The sequence below is a fragment of the Limanda limanda genome, chromosome 9 (assembly GCF_963576545.1).
Source record: "Limanda limanda chromosome 9, fLimLim1.1, whole genome shotgun sequence".
NCBI classification, from domain to species: Eukaryota; Metazoa; Chordata; class Actinopteri; order Pleuronectiformes; family Pleuronectidae; genus Limanda; species Limanda limanda.
Window position 1 is genome coordinate 23,007,612 of NC_083644.1, and position 24,274 is coordinate 23,031,885.

The following is a 24,274-nucleotide window of genomic DNA, read 5'->3' on the forward strand; positions in this document are numbered from 1 at the left end:
ATGTTATTATTTTGTATAACACATCTACCATGAGCTGCAATGTGTACAAAGTCATTTTTGGGATGAAGGCAACACCTGAGAGTTGTGCCCAATGTGCAGATGGAGGTGCATTCAGGCTCATCTGTTAAATCGATAACTACTCGATTACACCTTCTCCTGGCTCACGAATGTGTGGGGTTAGAGGTCCGTCTACTTTGAAAGCACTCTACTTTATAATCTGGAACGTGTAATTGTATTTTAATACTTAAATGCATTCGATTAATTTATATCAGTTTGTATGCAAAGTCACCGTATTTGAATAGCAGCTATAGTGTTGTCATATATCACACGGAGTCATCTCATTTGATTCAGCTTAGACAGTATATATTTTGAATGTGTGTATTTTACTTTATGTCCATACACACTCATTGGAATAAGATAAAGATAAAACAGTTTAAAGCAATCTGGTTTGATGTTTTTTACATAAATGCCTCATGGGTGCACACATCTCCTACGTGATCCCGTCACCCCGCCGGGCTCGGTGATTGGCTGTTGCAATGACCACCTCGGCGCTGATTGGCTGGTGAGCTGAAGCTGGGGAAACGGGAAGCTAAAAAAAAAATCTGGTCTCCTGAAGTGCTCAGAAGCTTCAGTGCCACATTTCTCGCGTTCACGGAGCAAACGTCACGGCGAGAGAACGCTCCTCAGCTGGTCGCCGCGGTACGAGTCAACATGGGGTGTTTCTTCTCCAAGAAGTCCAAAAGGAAGTCGGATAAAGAGGATCTGACGCCGACAACTACCACCGTCGACACCACGACGACGGGCAACGCGGTTCCCCTTGGCAACAACACCGACGAGCCCCCGAAGCAGTACAGCTGGGACAAGAGAGAGAAGGTATCCCCGAGCTCACTGGAGCAGGAAATCACTACTGGGAGGGCTGTGGCAGGTGCTGGCTTTAGATGCTAACTCTGGTTTTAGATGCTAACTCTGGTTTTAGATGCTAACTCTTGGTTTTCTGTTTAGCTCAACAGCCTTTAACCTGAGCTCTAACTCGCTTCCAGGTAGCTGATACTCGTCTTCCACTGTTCGCTAACTTCTTTTACACCTTTAACTTGCAGCTACATGAACATTTAGGTTACTATTAAATGAGACATAATTCAATGGACGCTGCCCTGCGCCGTGGTTGTTCCCGGGTGTCACCGACCCACCTGTAGCATTCAATAATGTCGATGTAGGTGTTTCTGACCATTTCCCTCGGCGCTGCATAGATACCCCCCCCCCCCCCCCCAGCTGAGATTGACTGCGCAGTATCACGACACATTCACTTCCATGTTCCCTCCAGAGCCAGGGGATGCACCCGAGGCTCGTTGTGTGTTGACGACCCCTGAGTTTGAGGCTCAGCGCCCGCTCCCTGGCTCTCCCTCACATTTCGTGTCCAGAGTTATCTCGTTATCGGATTACTACACAATGTTGTGTAGCTCGCTGTTGTACAGCTGACCGCACTCACAGGCGTTAACCGAGCGGTGGTTCAACTTCCGTTTTGACTCATTGCTTGTTGCACTTTTGAAATACTCCTCCATGTCAGTCACAGCATAGCTCAATAACTTGTTTGCAATAATTAACGCTTACAGTTTACAGTTATCACTTTGGTTCCTTCGTTTGCGTCCTCAAATCTTACACTGCATCCTGTAGATAGTTTTAGTGTTGTATGTGACTTTTTTATATTAAGCTTATTTTACTATTTTAATTTAGATTCAATTATTGCTCTGCTGAGCTGACCTGTCCTTCTTGTCCAGAACATTTTATTGCATCGTTTACCTTGTGTTCACATACACATGTTAAATAAAACTTGAATTTGAAACTTGAACCACATGACCTGCATCTTAACAGGGTTAAATATCTAATTTATCGTGGTAATAGTTATCGACAATCAACCCATATCAACATTTTCATTTAGATACAATTTTTGGCCATGTCGTTTTACCGTTGCTTGGTAAATAATACTCATATATGGAAAGCCTAACAGTTTTATGAAGGATCAAAAATTCATCATTGGTGTCTTAAAAGCTTACATGTTCAATGTTTCATGAAAAAGTAGAGTTGGATGATAGAGGTGGAAATCTTTCAGATACAAGTGTGTCAGAAATGTTGTCTATCTCTAAAGCCGCTTTCAGACATTCATTGATCTCCAGATAGAAAAAGCAAATGTCCCAGTCAGTTGCTCCAAACCATCTCCAGAGTTGATCCTTCCTGTAAATTCTCTGCAGAGTCTCCAAATGAGCCCATCTGAGAATTCAGTGGCATATTAACCAGGGAATTCCCCACTTTGTTGGCACAACGAGGACGGTTCTTACGCAGCAGATGCAAAACTGAAAAAATAAAAAAGACATCTCAAGAAGAAAAGATTGTGCCTTACACAAGACACCGATGAAGATATCAACATGGGGGATTCAAGAGTTCTTGGCAATAAGGTGTATTGTGGTGTAGACCAGAAATGATGTTCATCTCAAAATATATTGTTTAAATACTCATCCGGTCACTTTTCTCTTCACATAGGTTGATCCCAAGGACTACATGCTGACAGGGCTCAAAGATGTCACAGTGGGCCGTCTCCCTGACAAACTAAATGGGCAACAGTTTGTCATCCAAGAGTGTGAGAACTGCAACATATACGTGTTTGACCACTCAGCGACTATCACCATCGATGACTGTGTCAACTGCCGCATTTTTCTCGGACCTATCAAGGGCAGCGTGTTTTTCAGAGACTGTAAAGACATCAAGTGCGTGGTGGCCTGTCAGCAGTTTCGCACACGGGACTGTAAAAAGATGGAGGTTTTCTTGTGCTGTGCCACTCAGCCCATCATCGAGTCGTCCACAGGCATGAAGTTTGGCTGCTTTCAGTATTTCTATCCGGAGCTGGCCTTCCACTTCAAGGACGCCGGGCTCAGCATATTCAACAACAACTGGAGCAACATCCACGACTTCACGCCAGTGTCCGGCGAGAACAACTGGAGCCTGTTGCCAGAGGCTTCAGCGGTTCTGGATTTTGTACCAGCACCAGATACCGAGTCTGAGTTCAAATCCGTGCGAATCTCCGGTGACCCCGCTCGCAGCATTGTGCCTTTGACAAAGGGAGGGAGACGTAAGGACAGTGAAGAGTCCTGCCTCTTTGTCTTCTTCGCTGGGGAGTACAGCACTGCAAATTCCCGCAAACTGATCGATGAGGTGAGAGAGTGAGGAAGTTTTGTATTATTTAACACCTGATTGTGAGGTGTTGTTTAAATGGGGAAGTCTTTATTTGTATTTGAGAGTGAGAGGTAAAAGGGTGGTGGCTGTATGCCTGTCACCAGGAGCACCACCCAGAGTTTAAGAGATTACTTACTAATAATAAGACAGGTTTAGGTAAAGTCAGTCATGTTGAAAAGTTTGTTGAGCAAATCAAAAGAAAACAACACATCACACTTGCAGCATTGTAAAAGGAACAGAAGTTTACCACAGAATCATAAATGAAGTTAAATAGTGAGGAAATCTTATCAAGCTTTACTGCCATTGGTCGTGGATTCATCTCAATCTGAAGATGGTTATCTGTCAAATCCAATCAGGTATGTGTAAACATGAATCTTTTTTATGTGCTCAGTATTATCTCAGTGTTCAGAGTAATGTGTTTTCCTTTTTTTAGCTAACTTGCTAAGATGGCTGCATGCTACTCAAGTATTTTAGTTATTTGCTTGCTCTTGTCAAAATATGCATTACTCCGTCACTTAAGCCTGAGACTGGAGTTACATGTGGAATCTGCATGTAATTGTCACTGGTTCACTACAACCTTTGTTATATAACCTCCCTTTCTAAAATCTAATTGGAACAGGTGTCTACTAAAGGTTTTGTGCTGATCCAGACAAAGGAAGTCTCAATGCGACCTGAAGACGTGAAAAGAGTCTTCCAACACAGTGCAGAGGATCTCGTGGAGTGGATCACCAAAGGTAATTAGTGTGAATGCTGGCACAGCGGCCACTCTGTGGTTTTCCTCTTTCGTTATTACTTCTCTATCTGTGTACATTTTTTGGTTCAAATTTGTAGTCCGTTTCAGTTAAGAAAAACCTCAGCATTTTTCAACAACATTCAAACTTTCATCTTGTTCAGGTCATTCCTGATCTGATTTTATTATATCAACTCCTCATAGTTTTTGAAACATTCAGCTTATTCTGCGATAAGTATTGTAGGCTTATATAGTTGTCATATCACATTTCTTGCATCTAGGAGGTGTAACATGGTTACCTTTTATTATTCTGCAGCTCGTAGCAGCAAAGCCTTTCAGCAATTCGTCATTTACACCAAATCTTCCGCAGGAAATGCATTATCTTAAAGGATGTAGCACATATTAAAGCAGAACACATTGACACATCCACAGCATGTCTTAAAATGCCTTAAATAGAGCCATTGCAACACACTCACATGATTATTAATACTGCTGACTACCAGTTTCCCAGTACCCATTTGGAAAACACTGCTGAAATCAGTTGAATCAGTATTTGCATATATGTTTATGAGGACTGGAATTGTTAACGATCCCCATTTCCCTGGTAGGCGGTTACTGTTTCATAACCAAAGTGTGTGTCAATGTAACTGGACTTTTGCAAAGAGGAGGGTGACCTGTATTTAGCTTTAGTATGAAGGTAACTGTAGAGTTGTGGTTGCTGCACTGTTGTTGTGCTGTAGGGTTTTGACTTTCATTTCTCACCACAAAAGGCCCTGTGATTGCCCTGGAGCTAAATGGTGACGGAGTTGTGGAAGCCTGCAAGAACATCGCAAATGAAATGTTCAATGGCACCAAGGTAATTACACTTTGGTTGTGGCATCTGTCTTTTACCGGTTACAAATATTTTCAAGAGCTTAGAGTAAGTTGTGTTTCTTTTTCCCCCACAGGTTTTTGTGTCTGATAACAAAAACACATCCTCTCGAGATGTGGACAACTTCTTCAATTTTGCAGACATGCAGATGGGCTTGTGAATTATAGAAATATTGAACAAACTGCTTGTCATTCTCTGAATCTTATTTTCTTATCCACCTGCCGCCCAGATCTGGTTGAATGCCAGTGGTGTTGGAACTATTTGCCTCTTTTAAAAATGATAGGTAGGAATGGTAATTATTAAGGACTAGATTCAGTCTCTATCATCCAAAATGATTTGCTGTAAACCACTTAATATCCATTAGTTGCTACGAGTGCTGTGAATATTTATATTTCTTTGAATGTATTTGATAAGCCTGTTGCTTTTATCGATTGTGAATGTAGTTCTTTGCTGTAAATCGGATTCATTTAATTTAAAGCAATTGTTTTTTTCATTACCTTCTTCAACCGTTGACGCAGTTACAAAAACATGAGCACAAGCCTGAGGGAAAATATTTGTAATAATAAAAAATGTTTTTATTTCCTGTAAGGATTAATTTGTGTATATGGTTTAGATTGTGAACTTTTCTCTGTTGAAGGTGTGTACATTTGAAACTCGCTATTTGGTGAGAAGGCCAAAGCTGAACTTTGAAGAGCTTGAGTGTATCTTGAATTCAGATCAATTGAATGAGTTATGTTAAAGATGTATAAATGCTGAGTTTTGATGTAGGCAACTTATGTTATTAGTTTAGAAAAAAAATATTTGTAACATTTGTTTTATACTCTACTCAATGTTTTTGTATAGAAACAATTTAATGTTCTCCATTGACATTTTTAGTAAAAGTGTCCTCATGACGACTTCAGTTCTGTTATGTATGAAATAAATCTGTCATAATGGTTGTAGACTCAATATATAGTCAATCTGTCTTTCTGAGTTACTCCAGTCACTGCATGTCTAATTGTACATTACTGTATTTCTGGCTTTAGGCGTTAGGATCTTCACTCACCAGATTAGATATAAAGTTTCCTCTATGTTGCAATAGAAGCCAACTGCTTAAAGATTTGAGCATTTTTAAACGTGAAGTGTGAGTCATGGAATCTTGAATTAACAAATGCGGTCTTTTCCAGTGTATCACAGTTTTGCATCTTTCACTTCAGCTATTTGACTTCCACATATTTTCAGCAACATTTCAACGTTTGACTCGCTACAAACATTCCAGGTTGCACAGCCTGCAGCTTGACCTCGCCCAGTCTGTGCTGGGGGCTTGTCGTCTAATCGTTTATCAAGGACAGAACACATTCAGCACGTTGCAGATGTAGGTAAAGCTAAAAATTGGCCTGAAATATCACAACAGCTGACCAAAACAACAATGACTGTGTGGTAAATATATATCAGCCTCAGTGGTGCATTTAATGGGGCAGGCAGGGGGGGTTGGTACAGTTGTTTTTTATACTGCATGTAAAATGTCTGCCATGGTGTAATTCCATGTATAATTTTGTAGATACATTAAGACTCCATTCATGAAAAAAATTGATAATTACAACAAACACTACCAAACTTTAGAGATCTGCTTCTTCGATAAAATAAGTCTTATCAGGGATATCATCTATAGTACAGGTCAAGGTTCAGTGCGTAAGATTTAGGTGAAGTGGTTCTATTGGCAGAAATTGAATATAAATATTGCTAGTGAGGTTTTCACTAGTGTGTCTCATCTTAATTGTACTTAATGTTTTCTTTACCCTAGAATGGCCCTAGAAAAACACCTTTTGAGTTTTTATGACAACTACAGGTTCTCTTTCATGTTTGGAAGCAGAACCTATATATATATATGATTGGACTTCTAACAAACACTTGTATAACTTATTTCTCTATCATATAATTATTTAAACATCCTGGTGTGACCCTTATGCTTTTTTATTTATGCACTGCATATGTAGATGTGTGTTCCCTTTAGGAATTGCACGAGAAAGGTTTATGTCGCCTTTACAATAAGATGACAAATCCACCCCTGGTCGCCCTGTTTTCATTGGTTGGGACTAGATTGTTGTCTTTGTTCCCACTGTGTGCGTGGATAGAGGTGGACGCCGGTGAACAAATTGAGCGTCCCCAGGATGGAGGGAACTCGGCGGGGTTTAGGACCCGGCGGGACGCGCGGTACAATAGAGCCGTTGTGCCGTGGTGGTGGAGGAGGACAGATCGCAGCTCTGGAGATTCCCAGTGAGGGGGACACACAAAACCCATCATTGAACCCGGAGCCAGGAGCAGAGACCCAGTGTGCAGAGTGTGTGTGTGTGCGGGTGGACGTGGCGGGACCGAGGCGGACAGCAGCGAGTGTACCGGAGGTAAGACACGGAGGGATGTGAACGATATACCCGTGTGTGTCCAGCGGGGCTCCCTGTGCCAGGATCTGCCCTGGATGGTTGATCCAGGCCACGGGGCCTCCTGCTCCCACTACCCCCACTGTCTGCTTTCACTGGTGTGTGTGGTAGCTCTCTCTACATGAGACTGTGAAGCAGCTTCTCAAACCTCCGTCCTGCTGCCTCTAGGAAGTGACATCTTTGTATGGTGGTGGCGCCCATGTTTGATTTCTCCACAGTCTGCAGTGGAGCCCGCTCCAGGCCTGTGTGTGTTTGTTTGGCGCCAACCAGACTCTTTGGGCAGGGCAGCCGCTCGGCGTTAGTTCATTTAAAGCCCTCAATCTGCGTGTAGCTGCAGCTAACAATGTAGCCACCGCTAGCAGCTACATGATAGCACATTACATGCCATATAAAACACACAGGAGACCACAGTGGACGATCCCGTTAACTCAAACCAGCGCTTTTGGGAGCGCTGTGACGTCATTTCCGTGCATGTTACATCACAGGCTGCAGTCACACTACAGCTGCTCTCAGACATGCACTGAGCTCCACATCATCTCAGACTCTCAGGGTCTGGTTTCTCTTCAGGGTGATGGAGGTTTAGAGCAGATCAGGTTTAGTCAGGTAACAACAACATGGATGAACTGACTCTGCCATGTTTTACTCTCTCTACCATCCAAGTCCTGTTTTGAGTACATGACAGCTGTATGCAGTTTGAACAGACAAGAGACCCATCACACTTTGATGATATCTTGTTTTCCTGGTTCCAAATGTAGATGTAACAAGAGCAGGCCCCTCCAGGTCTGCAAAATGAGCAAATGCTGGTCTCAGACATGAACTCCGGAGGATGTCCGCACAATTGTGCCTGCACTTTCTCTGGTGGTTGCCTGTCGCACAGAGATTATTCGCTCAAACACGTTAACAGTAACACAGAAGTCTCTGCTGCGTTCTGTGTATTATTTCCGTTGCGCAGATCATGTGTTTTTGTGAATAGCACATATCACCGGCGTCAGGCCTGATCACCAAAAGCTCTCTTGAAAAAATTGGATATTATCCAGAGTTTTTATTAGGGGACTGTCGGGAGAAACTCGGGAGCCTCTCACTTGGACATTGGCGTTCTGACATACAGACCTTCAGGAGATAATTCAAAGCAGCTTGACAAATGGTGTCAGGTCTTTAACCACTGTAGGGTGTTGTCTATCTTGACAGTCCTTTTGCATAATATCTCTGTTAAACGTCTTTTAAGAAACACAAGCAAGTCAAGTTCCCTCCTGAAGATTAAAAATCATTATCCAGGGTCGAAGGCTACAAAAGTGTATTGAGCCCAAATTGAAGAAAAGAAATCAGAAATTTTAGAATATTGTCATAATATTACGAGTTTAGTCGTAATATTACACGGGTAGTTTTAGTTGTAGGAGAACCCATCATCCCCTGTCTCCCACTCTTATCTTATCTGGTTCCGGAAAAACTACAAAATTCATTTAAATAGCCCATAGATCCCAGTCAACCACTACCTAACATTTCGTCCTCTACAAAACTGAGACAATTTCCTCAAAGTCTCTCTGGTTCTTTCTTCAGAATAGACACAGGTTCTTGCACAATTGCTTGCAAAGTCCTGATACTTATAATATAAGTAAATATTTTAACTTAACAAGATGCTCCACGTTCGTCATTTCAACGCAGACAGGCTAATCCTCTCATACCCAAGTGTTCTGAGAACACTGATTCTGTTTTGTCTAAATATTAATTCTCATGAGTTTTTTCTAGTCCTGCATTATCTCTGGATTAAAGCTGAAGTATAGATTTGCCAACATATTGATTGTTTTGATTGCCAGGAAAGTAATTGGCATCTATTTAATATAATTGTGTCAATTTTCGGAGTAAAGCGGTCTTCAGTTCATCACACAGAGCTCAGTGTATTCAGACCAGGCATCTGTTAATGGCAGGTCCCTGGTCTAATGGTTACTGCTACACAGTTTGCTGCAGTGTGTCTGTGCTGTGTGACTTGTTCTTAAAAATAGCATAACGTTTTCACCTACAAACATCTTAAACATTTATTTATACTATGATAGGGAGTGGGATTGGCTTTATTCCCTCGCCCACCCCTCCTGTCCTCATGAGGAATGTGAGGCATGTCCTGTCTGTTGAAACAGTGAACTGTATTGGGGGCTACACCGCGTTGACGTTCCTACATTTCTTTTAAACCTTCATGGTTCAAACTGTGGACTTGTGAAGATGAAAAACAAAATAGAAAGACAACCAAGGAATATTGTTAGTGGGTTAGAATATTGGATGTTTTATTGCAATGATTTGGGCCAAACCCTAATATGACAATATAGACAGAACACGTGCTTCTTGTTTACATGCAAACATATTTGCTTATGTGACTCTTATATTTCTTCTTTGCAGGAATGAAGTTGAGCAGTAAAGGGTTTATTTTCTATCAGAGGAATCCACTAGCATGCTTTTCAACTTGAAATTTATGGTGAGTAATTATCTTTTCTCCATCTCTTTATCAATTTGAAATAAAAAGATGCTTTCAGACATACACTGAGCTCAGGACATCTCTCCAGAGGGGCTGTATGTAAGAGCGCAAACATCCGAGTCAGTTGCTCCAGACATTTTCCAGATAAACATTTGATTCCCTCAGCAAAATGTAAACGTCATGTCCTGACTCCTGTGCCCAGACTCCATGCCAGAATGGACATTTTCCTGTTGTTGTGATTATGACTGACCCATAATCTCCTCCTGCGTTATTCAAACGTGAAAAAATTTCAGAGCTCATGTCTGAAAACGGCTTTACTTGAACTGAACAAATCATCTCATACCATCCATACCTTCTTTTGAACCATGTCTAAAGTCTGTCATCTCTTCTGCAGGATGTTACAGGATGAAACGTCTCAGGTCCTCAAGCAGCAGCGACAGCTCTGACAATGAGAGTGAGTAATTTGCCCCTCGAGACCCCACTGCCTGAACTGGACTGTATTTTGTTTTCTCCTCTGCAATTTGATCAAATCTCTTTTTCTTCATTTAGGTCCATCAACCTCCTTCTGCTCTTCCAACAAGTATGGCGGCAAACCTGAAACCCCCGTCTCCAACCCGAAGAAACCGGCTGAAGTAAGTTGCCATCGACAACGAGCACTGCATACTGGGTTTGTTAAATGTAAAGGCCAGTGTTGGACTGACTGTGTGCCGCCCCGCGTCCCCTTCCCTCTCCCAAAGGTGTTCAGAAAAGACCTGATTAGTGCCATGAAGCTGCCAGACTCGCACCATGTCTCCCCAGAGGACTACTACCTGCTGGCAGACACCTGGAAGCAGGAGTGGGAGAAGGGAGTCCAGGTGCCAGCAAGTCCGGACACCATCCCAGAGCCGTCCGTCAGGTAAACACTGACTGTTAACAAACACTATATATCACTGTTTGAAGATCCTTGCAGTTCTGACAGATTTGCAATGTGTTGTCTGTGCTCAGGATTGTTGTGGAGAAGCCCAAGGAAGTCCTGTACACCCACCAGAGGAAGTACATTCAGTGCTCTTGTCAGGAGTCAACTGAACCAGGTTATGTCAACATCAAGGAGCTGGCAGAGGCCATGTGTCGCTACGATCTGGATGACATGGACCTTCACTGGCTGCACGCACTCAACCGAGAGCTGGACCGCATGGGTAAGGAGCTGGATTGTAAAGGGATAATCCATCTTAAAATTCACCACCCGGTGATAGATCACATCTACAACAGCGGACATCTGTCCCCCTGAGACACAAATAAGAGCTTTAAGATTTGGAATCATGGTGTTCTTACAGTCTAGGCTTTCTCTGACCATGTGGAGCTTCGTCTCTCTGTTTCTCCCAGGGGAGGAACCCATAGATGAGCTGACGATGGAGCGCACCATGGAAGCCCTGGAGAGGCAGTGCCATGGCAACATGAAACACGCCATCGAGACAGTGGAGGGTCTGGGGATTGAGTACGACGAGGACGTTATCTGCGACGTGTGCCGCTCCCCGGACAGCGAAGAGGGGAATGACATGGTGTTCTGTGACAAGTGCAACATCTGTGTGCACCAGGTAAATATGAGAACACCTTTCAGCACTCAGGCCGCACGGGAGCTCCATGTTCGGTCACTTGATTGATCCGTTATTATCAGAATGTATATTTGTCCAGTCACTACTGTCATTGTATTCAAGAGTGGGCGAGAGGCCTGCTAAAAATATGTTAAAAAATACCAAACACACACAAAACCAGACATCCTTGTATATCGGAGCATATACATTTTCTAGCTAGATAGTTTCGTTGGGACTTAAAAATGTTATAAACTCTACAATTCAATAATCAGAAACATTGGCCTTTAGTCTGAAATATGTTAAAATGTTTTGTACTTTGTCTTAAATATGTTTAGGAAGGTCTTAATTATGTTAGAATTAGCTTAATGCTACCTCCACCGTGCTCTATGAATTTGGATTTATATTCAACATAACCACAGTCACTTTACAGAATAAGGCAAACAAAGAACTTAATAAATAAAACAAACCAGGACAAGAAAATGAAGTTAGTAGTGCAAGGTGAAAGGCGTCAGTAGTGCACGCTGCACATATTTTAATCTTGTGGCCAAAGCCTTTGTGAATATTTTTGAAGAGTTTTAAAAGTTTTTGTTTAAGAAGAGTTTGGAGGGTGGTGCTGTCGTGTCACCATCAGTTCACGGGCTGGTGCTGGGGATAGAGGACAGTGTGGTCCAGGATGAACTACTGTAAAGGGATGCAGGATCAGACAGGCCCGGGGGCAGGGGGCAAGTGTATTGAGGGAGTTATAAGTGAGGAGGAGGAGTTTGTACACGATGCAGGACTTGACCGGAGGCTAGTGATGATGGGCTTGGTATAAATGATAACCCTGGCTGCTGGAGTCTGGAAATACTGGAGCCTGACCAGGGCCATACTGTTTACCCCGTGCACTACTCCATTGCAGTAAAGCAGACATTAAAAGGAAAAACAATGATTGTTAGTACCTAAATCTAAGAGTATTTATTCATCTGTTGGTACCAAATGGTTATTGGTTTATTGTGTTGTCAGGGAATGTGTCAATCACATAATGTTCTAACCTGCTCTTCGCTCCTCAGGCCTGTTACGGCATCGTCAAAGTGCCCGTTGGAAACTGGCTGTGTAGGACGTGCGTCCTCGGCATCGACCCGCAGTGCCTTCTGTGTCCCCAGAAGGGCGGCGCCATGAAGGCAACACGTGCCGGCACCAAGTGGGCACATGTGAGCTGTGCCCTGTGGATACCAGAGGTAAACGCGCCTCACCTCTGCGCTACCTCTTGACCTCACTAAACAGTTTTACATTAATAACCCTGTCAACAGTCTCATACCACACTGAATGTTTTGCTGCCCTGCAGGTGAGCATTGCGTGTCCTGAGAGGATGGAGCCCATCACCAAAGTCTCCCACATCCCACCCAGCCGCTGGTCTCTCATCTGCAGTCTGTGTAAACTGAAGACCGGTGCATGCATCCAGGTGAGTGTGAATATGCGCATTCATTGGTGTTACAAGAACAACACAGTAAATGTAAACTTTAACGGAGCTGTAAGTAAGTTTTCTATGCTGCCAGCCGTGGTTTCTCTGTGGGAGCAGCTGGTGGTGGTGGCCACTTACTTGGTTTTAATACTGGCTGTGTGCAAAGTGTAAATAACACTTAACAGGCTGCCTGAAACTCATACTTATAGTAAAAAAAAGTAAGCCTTTCAAAAAATTCCACTTCTCCAAGAAGTTAGTTGCTTAATCCTTTGAGGACATTGCAGCCGTAGCAATACATTCAAATACAGTGGAAAACAGGTATCCAAATATCCATGTAAACATGTGTAAACAAAACTTGTGCATTTTTACTTTTCTCCATCTAATTTCTACACTATATCTTGTTTAGAGTTTCATTGCAAAACTTTTTTTAAGAATAACAAGATGTCCAAACTTCCAACATATACGAACAATTACAAACCAAATCATGGTAACTCGAGTAATGAAAGGAACATTGGTTTTCTTTAAATAACCATTATGTCCCCTCCACTCGCAGTGCTCTGTAAAGAACTGCACCACTCCCTTCCATGTGACATGTGCCTTTGAGCACAGCCTGGAGATGAAGACCATCTTAGACGAAGGGGATGAAGTCAAGTTCAAGTCGTTCTGCCTCAAGCACAGCAAATCCAAACCCGGGGAGGCCAGCCTGAGCCCGGCCCGCTCCAAACCCCCCATAGAGGTGGTGAAGGTGGGCCAGCGGGCGCAGAGACTACATGAGCTGGAGGAGGAGTTTTTCAGTCTGATCCAGCCGGACGAGCTGGCGCGGGCCCTCGGGCTCTCTCAGCGCTTGGTGGACTTCATCTACCATTACTGGAAACTGAAGAGGAAAGGGAGCTTTAACAAAGCTCTGCTGCCCCCTAAAGAAGAGGAGGAGAACCTGGTGCTGCAGCCTCAGGAGGACAGCATCCATACACGCATGCGGATGTTCATGCACTTGCGACAGGATTTAGAGAGGGTGGGTGCTTTATTTCTCACTGCAGTGTGTTGTACTCTGGAGTGCTGAGTCTCAGTTTTTTTTTCTGCTTAGTCTAGGACATTTCTCTGTTCACACTGTATTTGTTGTCTTAGTTTTATTCATCCTATAGTTTGCTTATTCCTAATGGGCTTTTTTCAAGGAGGCTGACAGATTATGTGCTTGAATTCACGTTTTATTCTATTAACTCCGAAATCACATTTTACTATGGTAGTTCCTGAGCAATAGAGTTTGCATATTCTATATATTTTGTCATTGTTATTGATAAATATATACATGGCAGAAATCTCTCCATACAGCCACAGTGCACTAAACAGCTTAAAGAGTCTGTTTTGCTCAGACTCATAAACTGAATAAATGAATTTCCAGAGCTGATTTCTGATGCTACAAATCAAATTAGTGTATTATGACTAGGGTTGCAAAGTTCCGGTAATTTTCAAAGTTGGAAACTCTCCATGGGAATCATCGGGAATATACGGGAATCAACGGGAATTTAAGGGAATAAACTGGAAATGTTGTGGCTAATTTATACTAACTGTATTTACCTTGTCATATACAGACATAAATATAAGCATTTTGTTTTGTCATAGGCTGATTTGAGCCCTGAGGAAACTTTGGGCACTTGACTATACGCCTCTGCATCGTTGTGTCATTCTTAACATAGGTCTTTGCACAGTATTTGCAAATGTATACAGCCTTTCCTTCTACATTGGATGGGGTGAAATGTCTCCACACATGAGATGGTACACTTGGCATTGTTCTGTAGAGTAAGATGAGAAAAAAGTTTGTAAAAAAACACTAATGCAATGCAAGAGATATAAATAGTTAGCCAAACAATTGGAATCGTCTGTAAAAATATTTTACAATCGATGAATGGAAATAGGCTAGATGAACAGATGAACAATCCTCAATCAGCATGCTAATATATTTTCCCCAGTTATATCATTGAAACTTACCTGACTATTCCTGCACACTACAGCAGGCCTCAATAGCCCTGCTGTAGTGAGCAGGATGCTGGGAGTTATCTGTGCATGTGATGGAAGAATTAAAAAAAAAAAAAGAAGTTTAATTTGCGAAGTTTTTTTTTTTTCAAAATTCCCAAAATTCCCGAGCTTAACTTCCAATGGAAAGTTCCCGAAATTTACCGGAAACTTTCCGCCCCCCTTGCAACCCTAATTATGACACAGAATTATAGCTTATATTCTATCACCAAACTCAAAGTTGTAAAACTAAATCTGAAAACCAGATAAATGTTTTCATAGGGCGTTATAAACTCTTAAGAGAGTAAAAACCGCCACACAACATCACTGTGGTATGAACCGTAAAGTTGTTATGAAGGGAGGAGGAGGAGAGGTTCTCACAGTTTTCTCTTCAGGTTCATATAATGATGATGTGCTGCTGTACCATTTTTCAAACACTTACTTGTGGGAAGAGAAGGCGTCGTAATGTGAGCTTCACAAGGCACGGGATTGGCTGGTTTACTACCCCCCCACCTCAGGGGACGTTGCCTCTGTGTGTGCTGTGCATCATAGCAGACCCGACTAATTGTTCATGAAATTAGTTGCCAGCTATTTAATTTGAATTTATTAAATCAATTAACCATTTCAGTACTAGTAAAAAAAACAAAAGGAAATTAAATGATGAACATGTGTGATGAACCTTTTTACCTGACACACCGTCATGTCCGTGTTCTGCAGGTGAGGAATCTGTGTTACATGGTGAGTCGGCGGGAGAAGCTGAAGCTGCTGCAGAGTAAATCCCAGGAGCAGATGTTTAACTTGCATCTGCAGCTAATGAACCAGGAGCAGTCTGCGGGTGAGATGCCTCTTTTGTTATAGTTATCTGTTTGGTCACTTGATGTTGTGATCGCCAATAGCTGACCTGCAATGTTGTGTCTCCCTTCATCCCAAGGCCTTCCTGCTTCATTCCCAGTGGAGAGTACACTGTTCCGTCCTCCTCCGCGGATTACTCTAAAGCTTAAAATGCCCAAAGCTTCAAATCTTGGAAATGGAAATAGCAGTTCCAAATCTGGTAATGGGCCACTGTGTCCGGACAATAGGGGTAATGTTTCAGAATACACAGGTGAGGGGCTTGGTCAGGGGAAACCTCAAATGCACGGCCGTGTTCGGCGAGACGAGCGATCCATTGGCCGACTGGCTTCCTCGAGCCACTCCATCATCCCGACACTGCCTGTTAAACCAACCGGCAAACCGCTATCCCTACACGCTGCACTGCACGGCCACTCGTCCCACAGCAACGGCAAGCTGGACCAAGACCGAGCAAAGGCTAACGGCCGCCTAGAGAAGTTTGCGGCTCAGAGGGACAGCTCCTGCCAGACTCCCATTCACCAGGACACCGCAAACGACAAGGGCAGCTTTCGCAAGTCTGCCATCGAGCACTTCGGCAGGTCATTCAAAGAGGCGACCATTAACCTGGTACGGACCACAGAGGACCTGAGGGCCTCTGACAAACTGTCCCGCAAAGTGTCTGCCAAGGAGAGACTGTGGGCGAAACCCGTGACTGAACACAAGGTGAAAAGCGCGCGATCGTACCAGGACAGTGACGGATACTGTCCCGACCTGGAGCTCAGTGACTCAGAGCCAGAGGCCAAAGGGCGGCACCCACGGCAGGTTGACACTCCAAGGGAAGGGGTCAGTCGGGGGAAACAGTCGCTGGGCTCCCGACACCCCATGCAAAGGTGACAGCTGTATTTTCTTTCTTTTTTTGTTATTGTCGTAGTTTTTTTTTTACTCTTCTCACTGCCACTGATGTCTCCTGACCCTCTGGCAGACTTCCTAAGTGCCAGGCTGCCTCTCTGAACACATTTCAATCAGGGACCAGACCAAGACCCAGCGCTCACGTTGCTGTTCACACGAACCAGAAGATGTTTGACGGGTGTTGTCGTTGATAGCGGCCCAGTAGAGTTCACGGAGAAGCGTAGCTGTTACAGTATTGATTTAACAGGAACAAATCTGTCTTCTGAGATTATCATGCTTGCCTTTTTGTTTGTGGCCAGCATCACATTTTGTATTAAACAGCCCTGTTCCCCTGTACACAGGTTCAATCTGCCTTTGAAAAAAAAAAACTGTTGTACATACATTGTTCAAATTGGGATGTAAATGTTGTGTAACTGAAACACATGTTCCACTTAATTGATCCTTCACTGTCACTGTGGCCAGATATTAAAACTGAAACGGCTAATGGGAATCCTGTAGAGAACTCCAGCATCTACTCCACCTGTTTCCATTGCTTTCCTCAAAGGTGACTGACATGGTGGTTTTTACCATCGTCAAATAGTGGAGTCATGTAATTCTAAAACATGAATGCCTTTTGTGTAGGATTACACTTTCCCACAGTGAGGACCTTCAGTTTTTGCAGGTGGTTAAACAATCAGGTTCTTGCCCATAAGGGAGAAAATGCCAGAAAATATAACTACATCCATCGGGAATGACTTGAAACGGGATGCATAAGGGCAAAGACTGAATACAGCTCTTTCCTCAGATAGTAACATGGTCAGTCTTTATAACAGCTGTTTTATTTTTATTGAAAATTGAGGAGCTTGCCAAATATGAACCAATTTTTAATACAAAAAACTTTATTTTATTTAATAAAAAAAGCCGAACGTCTCTAAAGCAGCCGTGACGTTATAAAAACAGCTGTACAAAAACTGCCTAAATAACAAACATTGTAAAAGTTGACCAAACTATGATTTAAAGAGGACATGTGATCACACAGGGCAGCATGGGGGTGCGGCGGTTAACACTACTGCTTCACAGCAAGAAACTGGGGTCACATTGGATTAATCCGGAAACTTCAGCTTCCTCCCACAATCCCCCTCCCAAACACATACAGGTGTAGCTTAGGTTAACTGGAGACTGTACTTTGACTGAAGGTATGGGGTGAATGGTTGTTTGCCTCTGTATGTCGGCCCTGTGACGCTCTGGGGACCTGTCCATGGTGTACGTCAGGGTGAATCCTGCATCTCGTCCAATCTCAGCTGCGATTGGCTCCAGCTCCCTCAGAACTCACAAAAGTAGAAGCTGTATAGATGAAGAACGAATACCAGTCCTTATGCCTCCATGCAAACGACAGCTGTGGAGACAAGTTTCCATTTTGTCCAACCCTCAAACCCATTGTTGTGAACACAATATCTCAGGTTCGCCATGGTGTAACTTCCTCTAATTTGGCACAAATGTTCACTTGGACTCCAGGATGAGAGAGGTTCAGTATTTATTTGTCAAAGGTCACTTTGATCTCACAATGATCTTAACCATTTTGGCAATAAGAATTACAGCAGAGTGATCATGGGTGCAGGGAGGTCTGGTTATGTAATATAATTCAACACCATAACTATGACAGAATAAAAGACTGTTAGCATATTTCACAAAAACAATTGTGGTATTTGTTTGGAACCCAGCTGCAGTATTCACGTAGCATAATTCAGGTGTAATTATATATTTTTTCAAATACACCAATAAACACAGTTGAAATAAACAGTTGCAAAGTGGGTGTTACACCTGAGGTTCCATTCAGAACAAGGTTGAGTAAAATCACCTTCTCAAATGAGGGAAGAGGAAGTAGGTGAAACTGAATCGGTTTCCTCACCTCTAACACTAACTGAGAGCAGGGAGGTTCATGCCAGTGAACGTTTCCAGAAGTAGACACACTACTTGTTCCGTAAACCAGAAACTTTATATGCTGAAGTGAAACATGGTTTTCAGCTCTGACCTACGCTATGTAATCATTTCACAACTGCATTGTGTGTGTTTGAGTGACTTACCTCCTGTGTAGCATCAACTAACACTGTCAATGCATTTTTGTTCAGTTCACCTTCTCAAAACAAACAGTCAAGACTGATGTGGATTGTCAATGTAAAACAGGTGCACAATTCAACACATCCAACACATTTTTTACCCAAAAATAATGGCCCACATGCATTTGAACATGCAATGTTATGTTTCTCCTTTGGAAGGTAAAGTTTTCAAATAAAATGTTGATTAAATAATTGTGTTCTTTGTGTAAATAGATGAATTTTATGAAAGTGGCTTTGTTCAGAAGGGTGGTATTAGGAAGGGATAAGGCCGAGATAAATGAATGACTACTGACAAAAAATAGGCTACATGAAATAGTTCCATTGTTTATTATTTCATGATTTTTATTAGTTATTTAGTTGGTTGGCTAAATGTCGGCAGTCTCAAACATAGCAACTGCACAGTTTGTAGCCAGGCAGAGCTGTTAAATGTTATACCTGTGGTTTTCTTTCACCTTAAGTGTGTCAGTGTGATAGCACCAGGAAAGTGTTTACACTAACTGAAGAACAGCCATTAATAATGTGAGTAGTTTCACATGTACTTGTAATAATGATACTCATCAGTTTGTCTTGTTTGCTTGACCAGACTGGCTAGTGCTGTTTCAGGGTTTATTGACAAACTGAAGAAGCTGAGCAAGACCTGACCAAGCCAAATGATCACAAACAAACAGATGATCAGTTTCTGGGAAGTCTGTTTAAGCACAAAGGTGAACCTCAGATTAAATTAACCTGATTTATGTTGAAATTGTTCAATCAAACAGATGTGTTTTAGATATTTGCATATCTAGAAAAAGTGACAACATCTGACATCTGACTGGTTGGGATTTGCAGATACAAAGGGTGTAGTCCTGCCTGTATGGAGAACAAATATGTGATAATGCAGGTCAGCAGTTCAAACTCTTTCACCTCATAAAGCAAAGCTACTCTATGTCTTCTTATGACCTCTTTTCACATATCCCACATACGAAGGTGTATGTGTGTCTCGTTTGTAACCCTTAGTGGTCTGATGAGGGTACACTTTATGAAATTGCAAAACAAAAAAAGAAGTGCACATGTCAAAAAATACACAGCATTTTTGAAGCAGTAATATATCTTTTGATCAAAGTTACCATCATTGACACCAAAGTGTCTCGATCACCTCCTGGTACCTGGCTGGAGCACAGGTCACGAATCCCAACTCATTTATGTTAGTAGGAAGTGGACTAAACAAGAAAGTACACTCCAAATTAATTGTATCACACTGATGTATGCCCAAGTGTCAATTTGTCAGGTAAGTTTTGTTTGAATTAGTTAGTTATAGGGTGAGCTACCTAGGCTCCATCCCTCAATCACTTCTGTGCAGACTCTGGCACCACATGGTCAACTATCTGGGATCTTTTGGCTTAATTTCTGGATATGTTCAGTTCTGTGGATTAAATTCAACATGTCATCTACATGTCATCTGATAAACTACAGCAGAGGTCAGTAACCTGGATCAAACCCTGGGTCAAATTTTCAGATGATTTATTGTTTTAAATTTGTGTATTTCTCCAAGACAAACATTCAAAGTAGTCACGTGACATGATCTCCGTCATGGCAACAACATTCATTGACTCACTTCCTCATTAGCTATTAGTCTTCAAAATAAAAGCACAACGTTCGCTTTGTTGCAATTCTTCTCACCAGATGGATTACAGAGGTTTTATTTTAGTACTGAGACCTTGGGTCTGAAGATAGTTTAACAGAACTCCAACTCCTAGCCAACATGCAATGTATGGACAATCGACGCCAGTTCAATAATTATTTTAACTTGTGTATAAACCTAATCTGTGAAAACGCTTTCATTTGATGATAAGCTCTGAGAGTATATATATATATATATATATATATATATATATATATATATATATACTAATACATTTTAAGAAACTCAAAGACACTTCACATAGAATTTAAAAAGAAAGAAAGGTTCGCACCAACATGTTTCACAATGACAATACTAGCAGACCAATATTTAGCTAGCAGCAACTATGTTAAACATGTTCCCTGTCTTAATTAAGCATGCAAAACATTTAGAAAATAGCCTGAAAGAAAGGCTGAGTATTGGACAAACTGTAATGACCTGATAATTACTCCTACAGTTGAGGTCATAGCCTGCAGCTCTGACCACACCCTCCCAGCAGGGGGTCTGACCTGGGGGGGACGACCACGTGTGTCTGAGACGGTGGATCAGCATCTCTCTGCTCGGTATGTGTCAGAGAACACCAGCTCCGGGTCTCTTTAAGAGGAGCCTGTGTATCTGCTGATCTGTCAGCAGGCTCGGTGCCGCCCTCCCTGCTGCACATCCTGCTGCAGCCCAGGGGACGACCAGCACCCGGCCGCCGGTCCCACACGCTGTCTGGTGCACCGCAGCATCACCATACCTGGACATGTTTTGGATAATCGACAGTCGATGTTAAGGAGAATGCGCCGGGCACATGGTCCCGTCTCTTCCGGGATTCGCAGGTAACCGGCGGACCGAAGCATCGCGGCCACGCTGCTTCTCTGGATCTCATCATCAACATCCTCCTCATCCTCGGCCATGTGTGTTGCTCAGCCATGACATGTTGTGACGCCGCGGGATGGACGACTTCTCCCGGCTGTAGTTTCACAGGGATCGAGTTGTGTGGTTGACGGAGAGGAGGACACAGCCGCGGCTCTCTGATCAGTAAGTGTGAGACAAACAGGACTACACCTCTCTCAAGTTGACTGAGTCACACTGATCCCAACCAATCACACACACCCCATAGTGTCCTGTGTGTCTGCCTATGTGCCTATGTGCTGTAACATGATAACAGCCTCCAGAAGTGGAAACCCTGAACACTGATCTGTGTGCAGACACTGGAGCTCGGTATGTCCAGCCTGAGTGAGCTGCCCATGGAGAGCTGGATGTCTCACCTGCCCTGTGCTCTGTGGGACACCCCCCTGCCCCACCTGGCCATCCCAGGTAAGCTGCCACAGATCTGCTCCCTGTAGATGCTGACAGAATGGTGTTTGTTGGAAATATGTGTGCTGTGTGAGTGGTTGGATCCACCTGGCTCCTGTTTGAAAGGTGACCCTGCCGAGCTGCGTGCACGGCCACTAAAGAAAACACATGCAAACAAAGAAACCAGCCTCACTAGTTTGACAGCACATAAGCAGCATTACAGTGTAACAAATGAGTCAGACATGTACCTATCAAGAATTGATTAATTTTACATGTTTGCACTTGCATCATTAAGAAACGTGCTGCCGCCAACACATGTAGAATTCCACGTTGTTTATTGGCAGCCACACGTGTCACAAAAGACAATTACAAATGTTTTACCCGTAGCCTGTTTTTATAATTATTATTCCATAGGCATACATTTTTTGTTACAAACCTTAACAGGACATAAAACAACGCAACTGGGAGGAATATAATTTAAGTTATGCACCTCTCATCTCTCATGTAAAATCTTGTACGGGGCCGGATCAAGTCAATCCACCTCGACTATTCACTGGGAAATGTATCTTGTTGCATCCTGAGGGAATATGTGAATAACCATTTGTCTAATGGTGATTATGTGTGTTATCTTCGCCCCAACTAGGCAGCCACAATGCAATAACCTACTGTCTGGATATGAATGACAGATCCCCAGTTGACCTCACCCAACCAGACATGCTTCAAAAGCTGGACAAATACATGAAGCCCCTTATTCGACCATTTGTCTACAAGTGGGCTGTAACCCAGGTAACGGATCACAGAAGAAGATGCTCAAGATACTTGTTGGTGAAATTATAATTCTTTTAAGCTGGGACTCCTATAATGAATTCCTGGATGCTTGTCTTGCAGGAGTACACTATAAAGCAGCAGCTGGACTGTGGGGTCAGATACTGTGACCTGAGGATCGCACACAGGCCCAATGACAGCTCCAGCGATCTGTATTTCTACCATGGTGTTTACACCACACTGACTGTGGAGGTACAATTACAACATGCAGCCACACATGTGTACACAACCATGATACTTTCATGGTCTGCAGAGACTCATCACTGCAGTAAGATGTATAATTGTCTTGCTCCAGCTTTGTAAGACTTTCATTTGATTGGGTGTCATCATTTTTTTGCTTTTAATGCAGTGCAGTTACTGCAGTAGAGTTTTCATATGCACCTCCATGTGAAAGTTTTTACGTGCAGCAATGTGATGAAACCACAAACAGACCTTTTTATTCGGTCTATCAGCCAGTCATGATCGTGTAGTAGACTCACGGGTGAATGCCAACAAACTCATCCTTTAAAACAACTGACCCTGGGGATGTTCCTCCCCAGATAGCATACAGATGTGGGCCACTTCAGGCAATGCTGCAGCACCTTCGACCCTAAAGTTGTAAATGGTGAATATGGCCCAAATAGCACAAAACAAATTCTTGCCACCTTTGGCACCTTTAGTTGACATGCAGGATTTTCTATGGTTTAGTTGTGGCCCAGGTCTGGCAAACAGGAGTTGACCACAGAAGTGCCATCATTCCACTTGGTTTGTGGCTGGATGTGGGCCTTATTTGGTCTAAAATAATTTGGTTATGTGGGTTGTGCACTATTAAACTTTTAACCAAGGCCAACAATTGTGATTTAAAAGCAGACTAAACGGCACCTTGTGTTTTTTCTGACAGACTGTTCTCCTGGAGATAAGAGAGTGGCTGGACGCTCATCCCAGAGAGGTGGTCATTCTCTCCTTCAGCCACTTCCTGGGCCTGAGCCCGGAGCTCCACATGCTGCTGCTCACAAACATACGCAACGTTTTCACCTCCAAACTCTGTCCCAAAACGGTACAACCTCTCCTCCGGTTTTATACAAAGACTAAGACTGGCAATATTTATTATTTTGTTTAACAGCTTTAATGTTTGATTTTAAAAAATGAAAAAATTCCGATAATATGATTCTAAGACTGTGATTCTGTTGATTTCAGGAAACGTTAACACTTCGAAACCTGTGGGCTGTTGGCTACCAGGTGATAGTTTCTTATGAGCACAATATGGCCAACTGTAACAGTGAGCTGTGGCCACATGTTCCTTACTGGTGGGCTAATAAATGCAAGGCTGAGGCTCTTATTGAGGAGTTTGAGAACAGGAAGCAACATGGCAGACCAGGTAATCTGCTGCTGATGGACTACCAGACAAAGGCTGGACAGAAATGCTCAAGTTTTGTGTTAATGCTGTAATCGACCTGCAGCAATCACAATATCACGTGTATTATTTTGTGTTTCAGGAGGTCTCTTTGTCACAGGAATTAATCTGACCGAGGACCTGAAATACATCTGCACTCACCCGACAGAGTCCCTGAAGGACCTGGTGACGTCCACGTATCCCACGCTGCTCAGCTGGGTCAAAGAGCAGACCCCCGGCTCCAGGGTGGGCTCCCTCAACATCATCGCTGGGGACTTCATCACAGAGAGTCACTTTGTACCAACTGTTGTTATGCTAAATGAGAAACTACTGAAATGGTCCTCATGACTTTTCACCAGAACGCATTATTTTACAAAAAAGAAAATGTGAATCACAGCATGAAAAACACACACACAAGCTTGTTTTGTTAAACGAGACGGGGGGGGGGGGGGGGGAGTACTTGAATAGTTAATTTAAACATAAATGCACTGATTGGAGGCAACATTTCAGTTTTTTAATTGCGTTTGGTATTTTGACCGGCATTTGTTTGTTTACATTCAGTTAACTCTTTATG

At 42.9% G+C, this 24,274-nt stretch overlaps 3 protein-coding genes across 4 annotated transcripts; all 3 read left to right on the forward strand.

The window, feature by feature from the left end:
• The first annotated feature begins 602 nt into the window (after nt 1-602).
• Nucleotides 603-5,774, forward strand: rp2 (RP2 activator of ARL3 GTPase). 2 transcript variants are annotated; one of them, XM_061077672.1, is made up of 5 exons: nt 603-873; nt 2,536-3,204; nt 3,845-3,959; nt 4,726-4,811; nt 4,903-5,774. In XM_061077672.1, exons 1-5 carry the CDS (start codon nt 712-714, stop codon nt 4,984-4,986), a joined length of 1,116 nt encoding a protein of 371 aa, XP_060933655.1. In that variant the 5' UTR covers nt 603-711; the 3' UTR covers nt 4,987-5,774. The 2 variants fall into 2 exon arrangements, with proteins under 2 accessions (XP_060933655.1, XP_060933656.1); XM_061077673.1 differs by having other exon boundaries at nt 868-925.
• Nucleotides 5,775-7,071: 1,297 nt separating this feature from the next.
• Nucleotides 7,072-18,725, forward strand: jade3 (jade family PHD finger 3). The gene is made up of 12 exons (XM_061077910.1): nt 7,072-7,207; nt 9,632-9,707; nt 10,102-10,161; nt 10,257-10,339; nt 10,445-10,602; nt 10,692-10,882; nt 11,070-11,281; nt 12,328-12,495; nt 12,603-12,719; nt 13,273-13,731; nt 15,447-15,564; nt 15,661-18,725. The coding sequence occupies exons 3-12, from the start codon at nt 10,113-10,115 to the stop codon at nt 16,449-16,451; spliced, it is 2,346 nt and encodes a 781-aa protein (XP_060933893.1). The 5' UTR covers nt 7,072-7,207; nt 9,632-9,707; nt 10,102-10,112; the 3' UTR covers nt 16,452-18,725.
• A 2,486-nt stretch (nt 18,726-21,211) lies between these two features.
• Nucleotides 21,212-24,098, forward strand: plcxd1 (phosphatidylinositol-specific phospholipase C, X domain containing 1). The gene is made up of 7 exons (XM_061078715.1): nt 21,212-21,245; nt 21,416-21,524; nt 22,147-22,289; nt 22,392-22,520; nt 23,209-23,364; nt 23,505-23,685; nt 23,804-24,098. The coding sequence occupies exons 2-7, from the start codon at nt 21,431-21,433 to the stop codon at nt 24,046-24,048; spliced, it is 948 nt and encodes a 315-aa protein (XP_060934698.1). The 5' UTR covers nt 21,212-21,245; nt 21,416-21,430; the 3' UTR covers nt 24,049-24,098.
• The last annotated feature ends 176 nt before the right edge of the window (nt 24,099-24,274 follow it).

What these genes read in the sequence shown, in the direction of transcription:
- rp2 (XM_061077672.1), top strand. Translation starts at nt 712, where the DNA reads ATGGGGTGTTTCTTCTCCAAGAAGTCCAAAAGGAAGTCGGATAAAGAG. An exon ending in GCTGGGACAAGAGAGAGAAG is followed by an intron (nt 874 to 2,535) that starts GTATCCCCGAGC and finishes CTCTTCACATAG; the next exon opens with GTTGATCCCAAGGACTACAT. An exon ending in CGTGGAGTGGATCACCAAAG is followed by an intron (nt 3,960 to 4,725) that starts GTAATTAGTGTG and finishes TCACCACAAAAG; the next exon opens with GCCCTGTGATTGCCCTGGAG.
- jade3 (XM_061077910.1), top strand. Translation starts at nt 10,113, where the DNA reads ATGAAACGTCTCAGGTCCTCAAGCAGCAGCGACAGCTCTGACAATGAG. An exon ending in ATCCCAGAGCCGTCCGTCAG is followed by an intron (nt 10,603 to 10,691) that starts GTAAACACTGAC and finishes GTCTGTGCTCAG; the next exon opens with GATTGTTGTGGAGAAGCCCA. An exon ending in CCGAGAGCTGGACCGCATGG is followed by an intron (nt 10,883 to 11,069) that starts GTAAGGAGCTGG and finishes TGTTTCTCCCAG; the next exon opens with GGGAGGAACCCATAGATGAG.
- plcxd1 (XM_061078715.1), top strand. Translation starts at nt 21,431, where the DNA reads ATGTCCAGCCTGAGTGAGCTGCCCATGGAGAGCTGGATGTCTCACCTG. An exon ending in ACAAGTGGGCTGTAACCCAG is followed by an intron (nt 22,290 to 22,391) that starts GTAACGGATCAC and finishes CTTGTCTTGCAG; the next exon opens with GAGTACACTATAAAGCAGCA. An exon ending in GAAGCAACATGGCAGACCAG is followed by an intron (nt 23,686 to 23,803) that starts GTAATCTGCTGC and finishes TTTGTGTTTCAG; the next exon opens with GAGGTCTCTTTGTCACAGGA.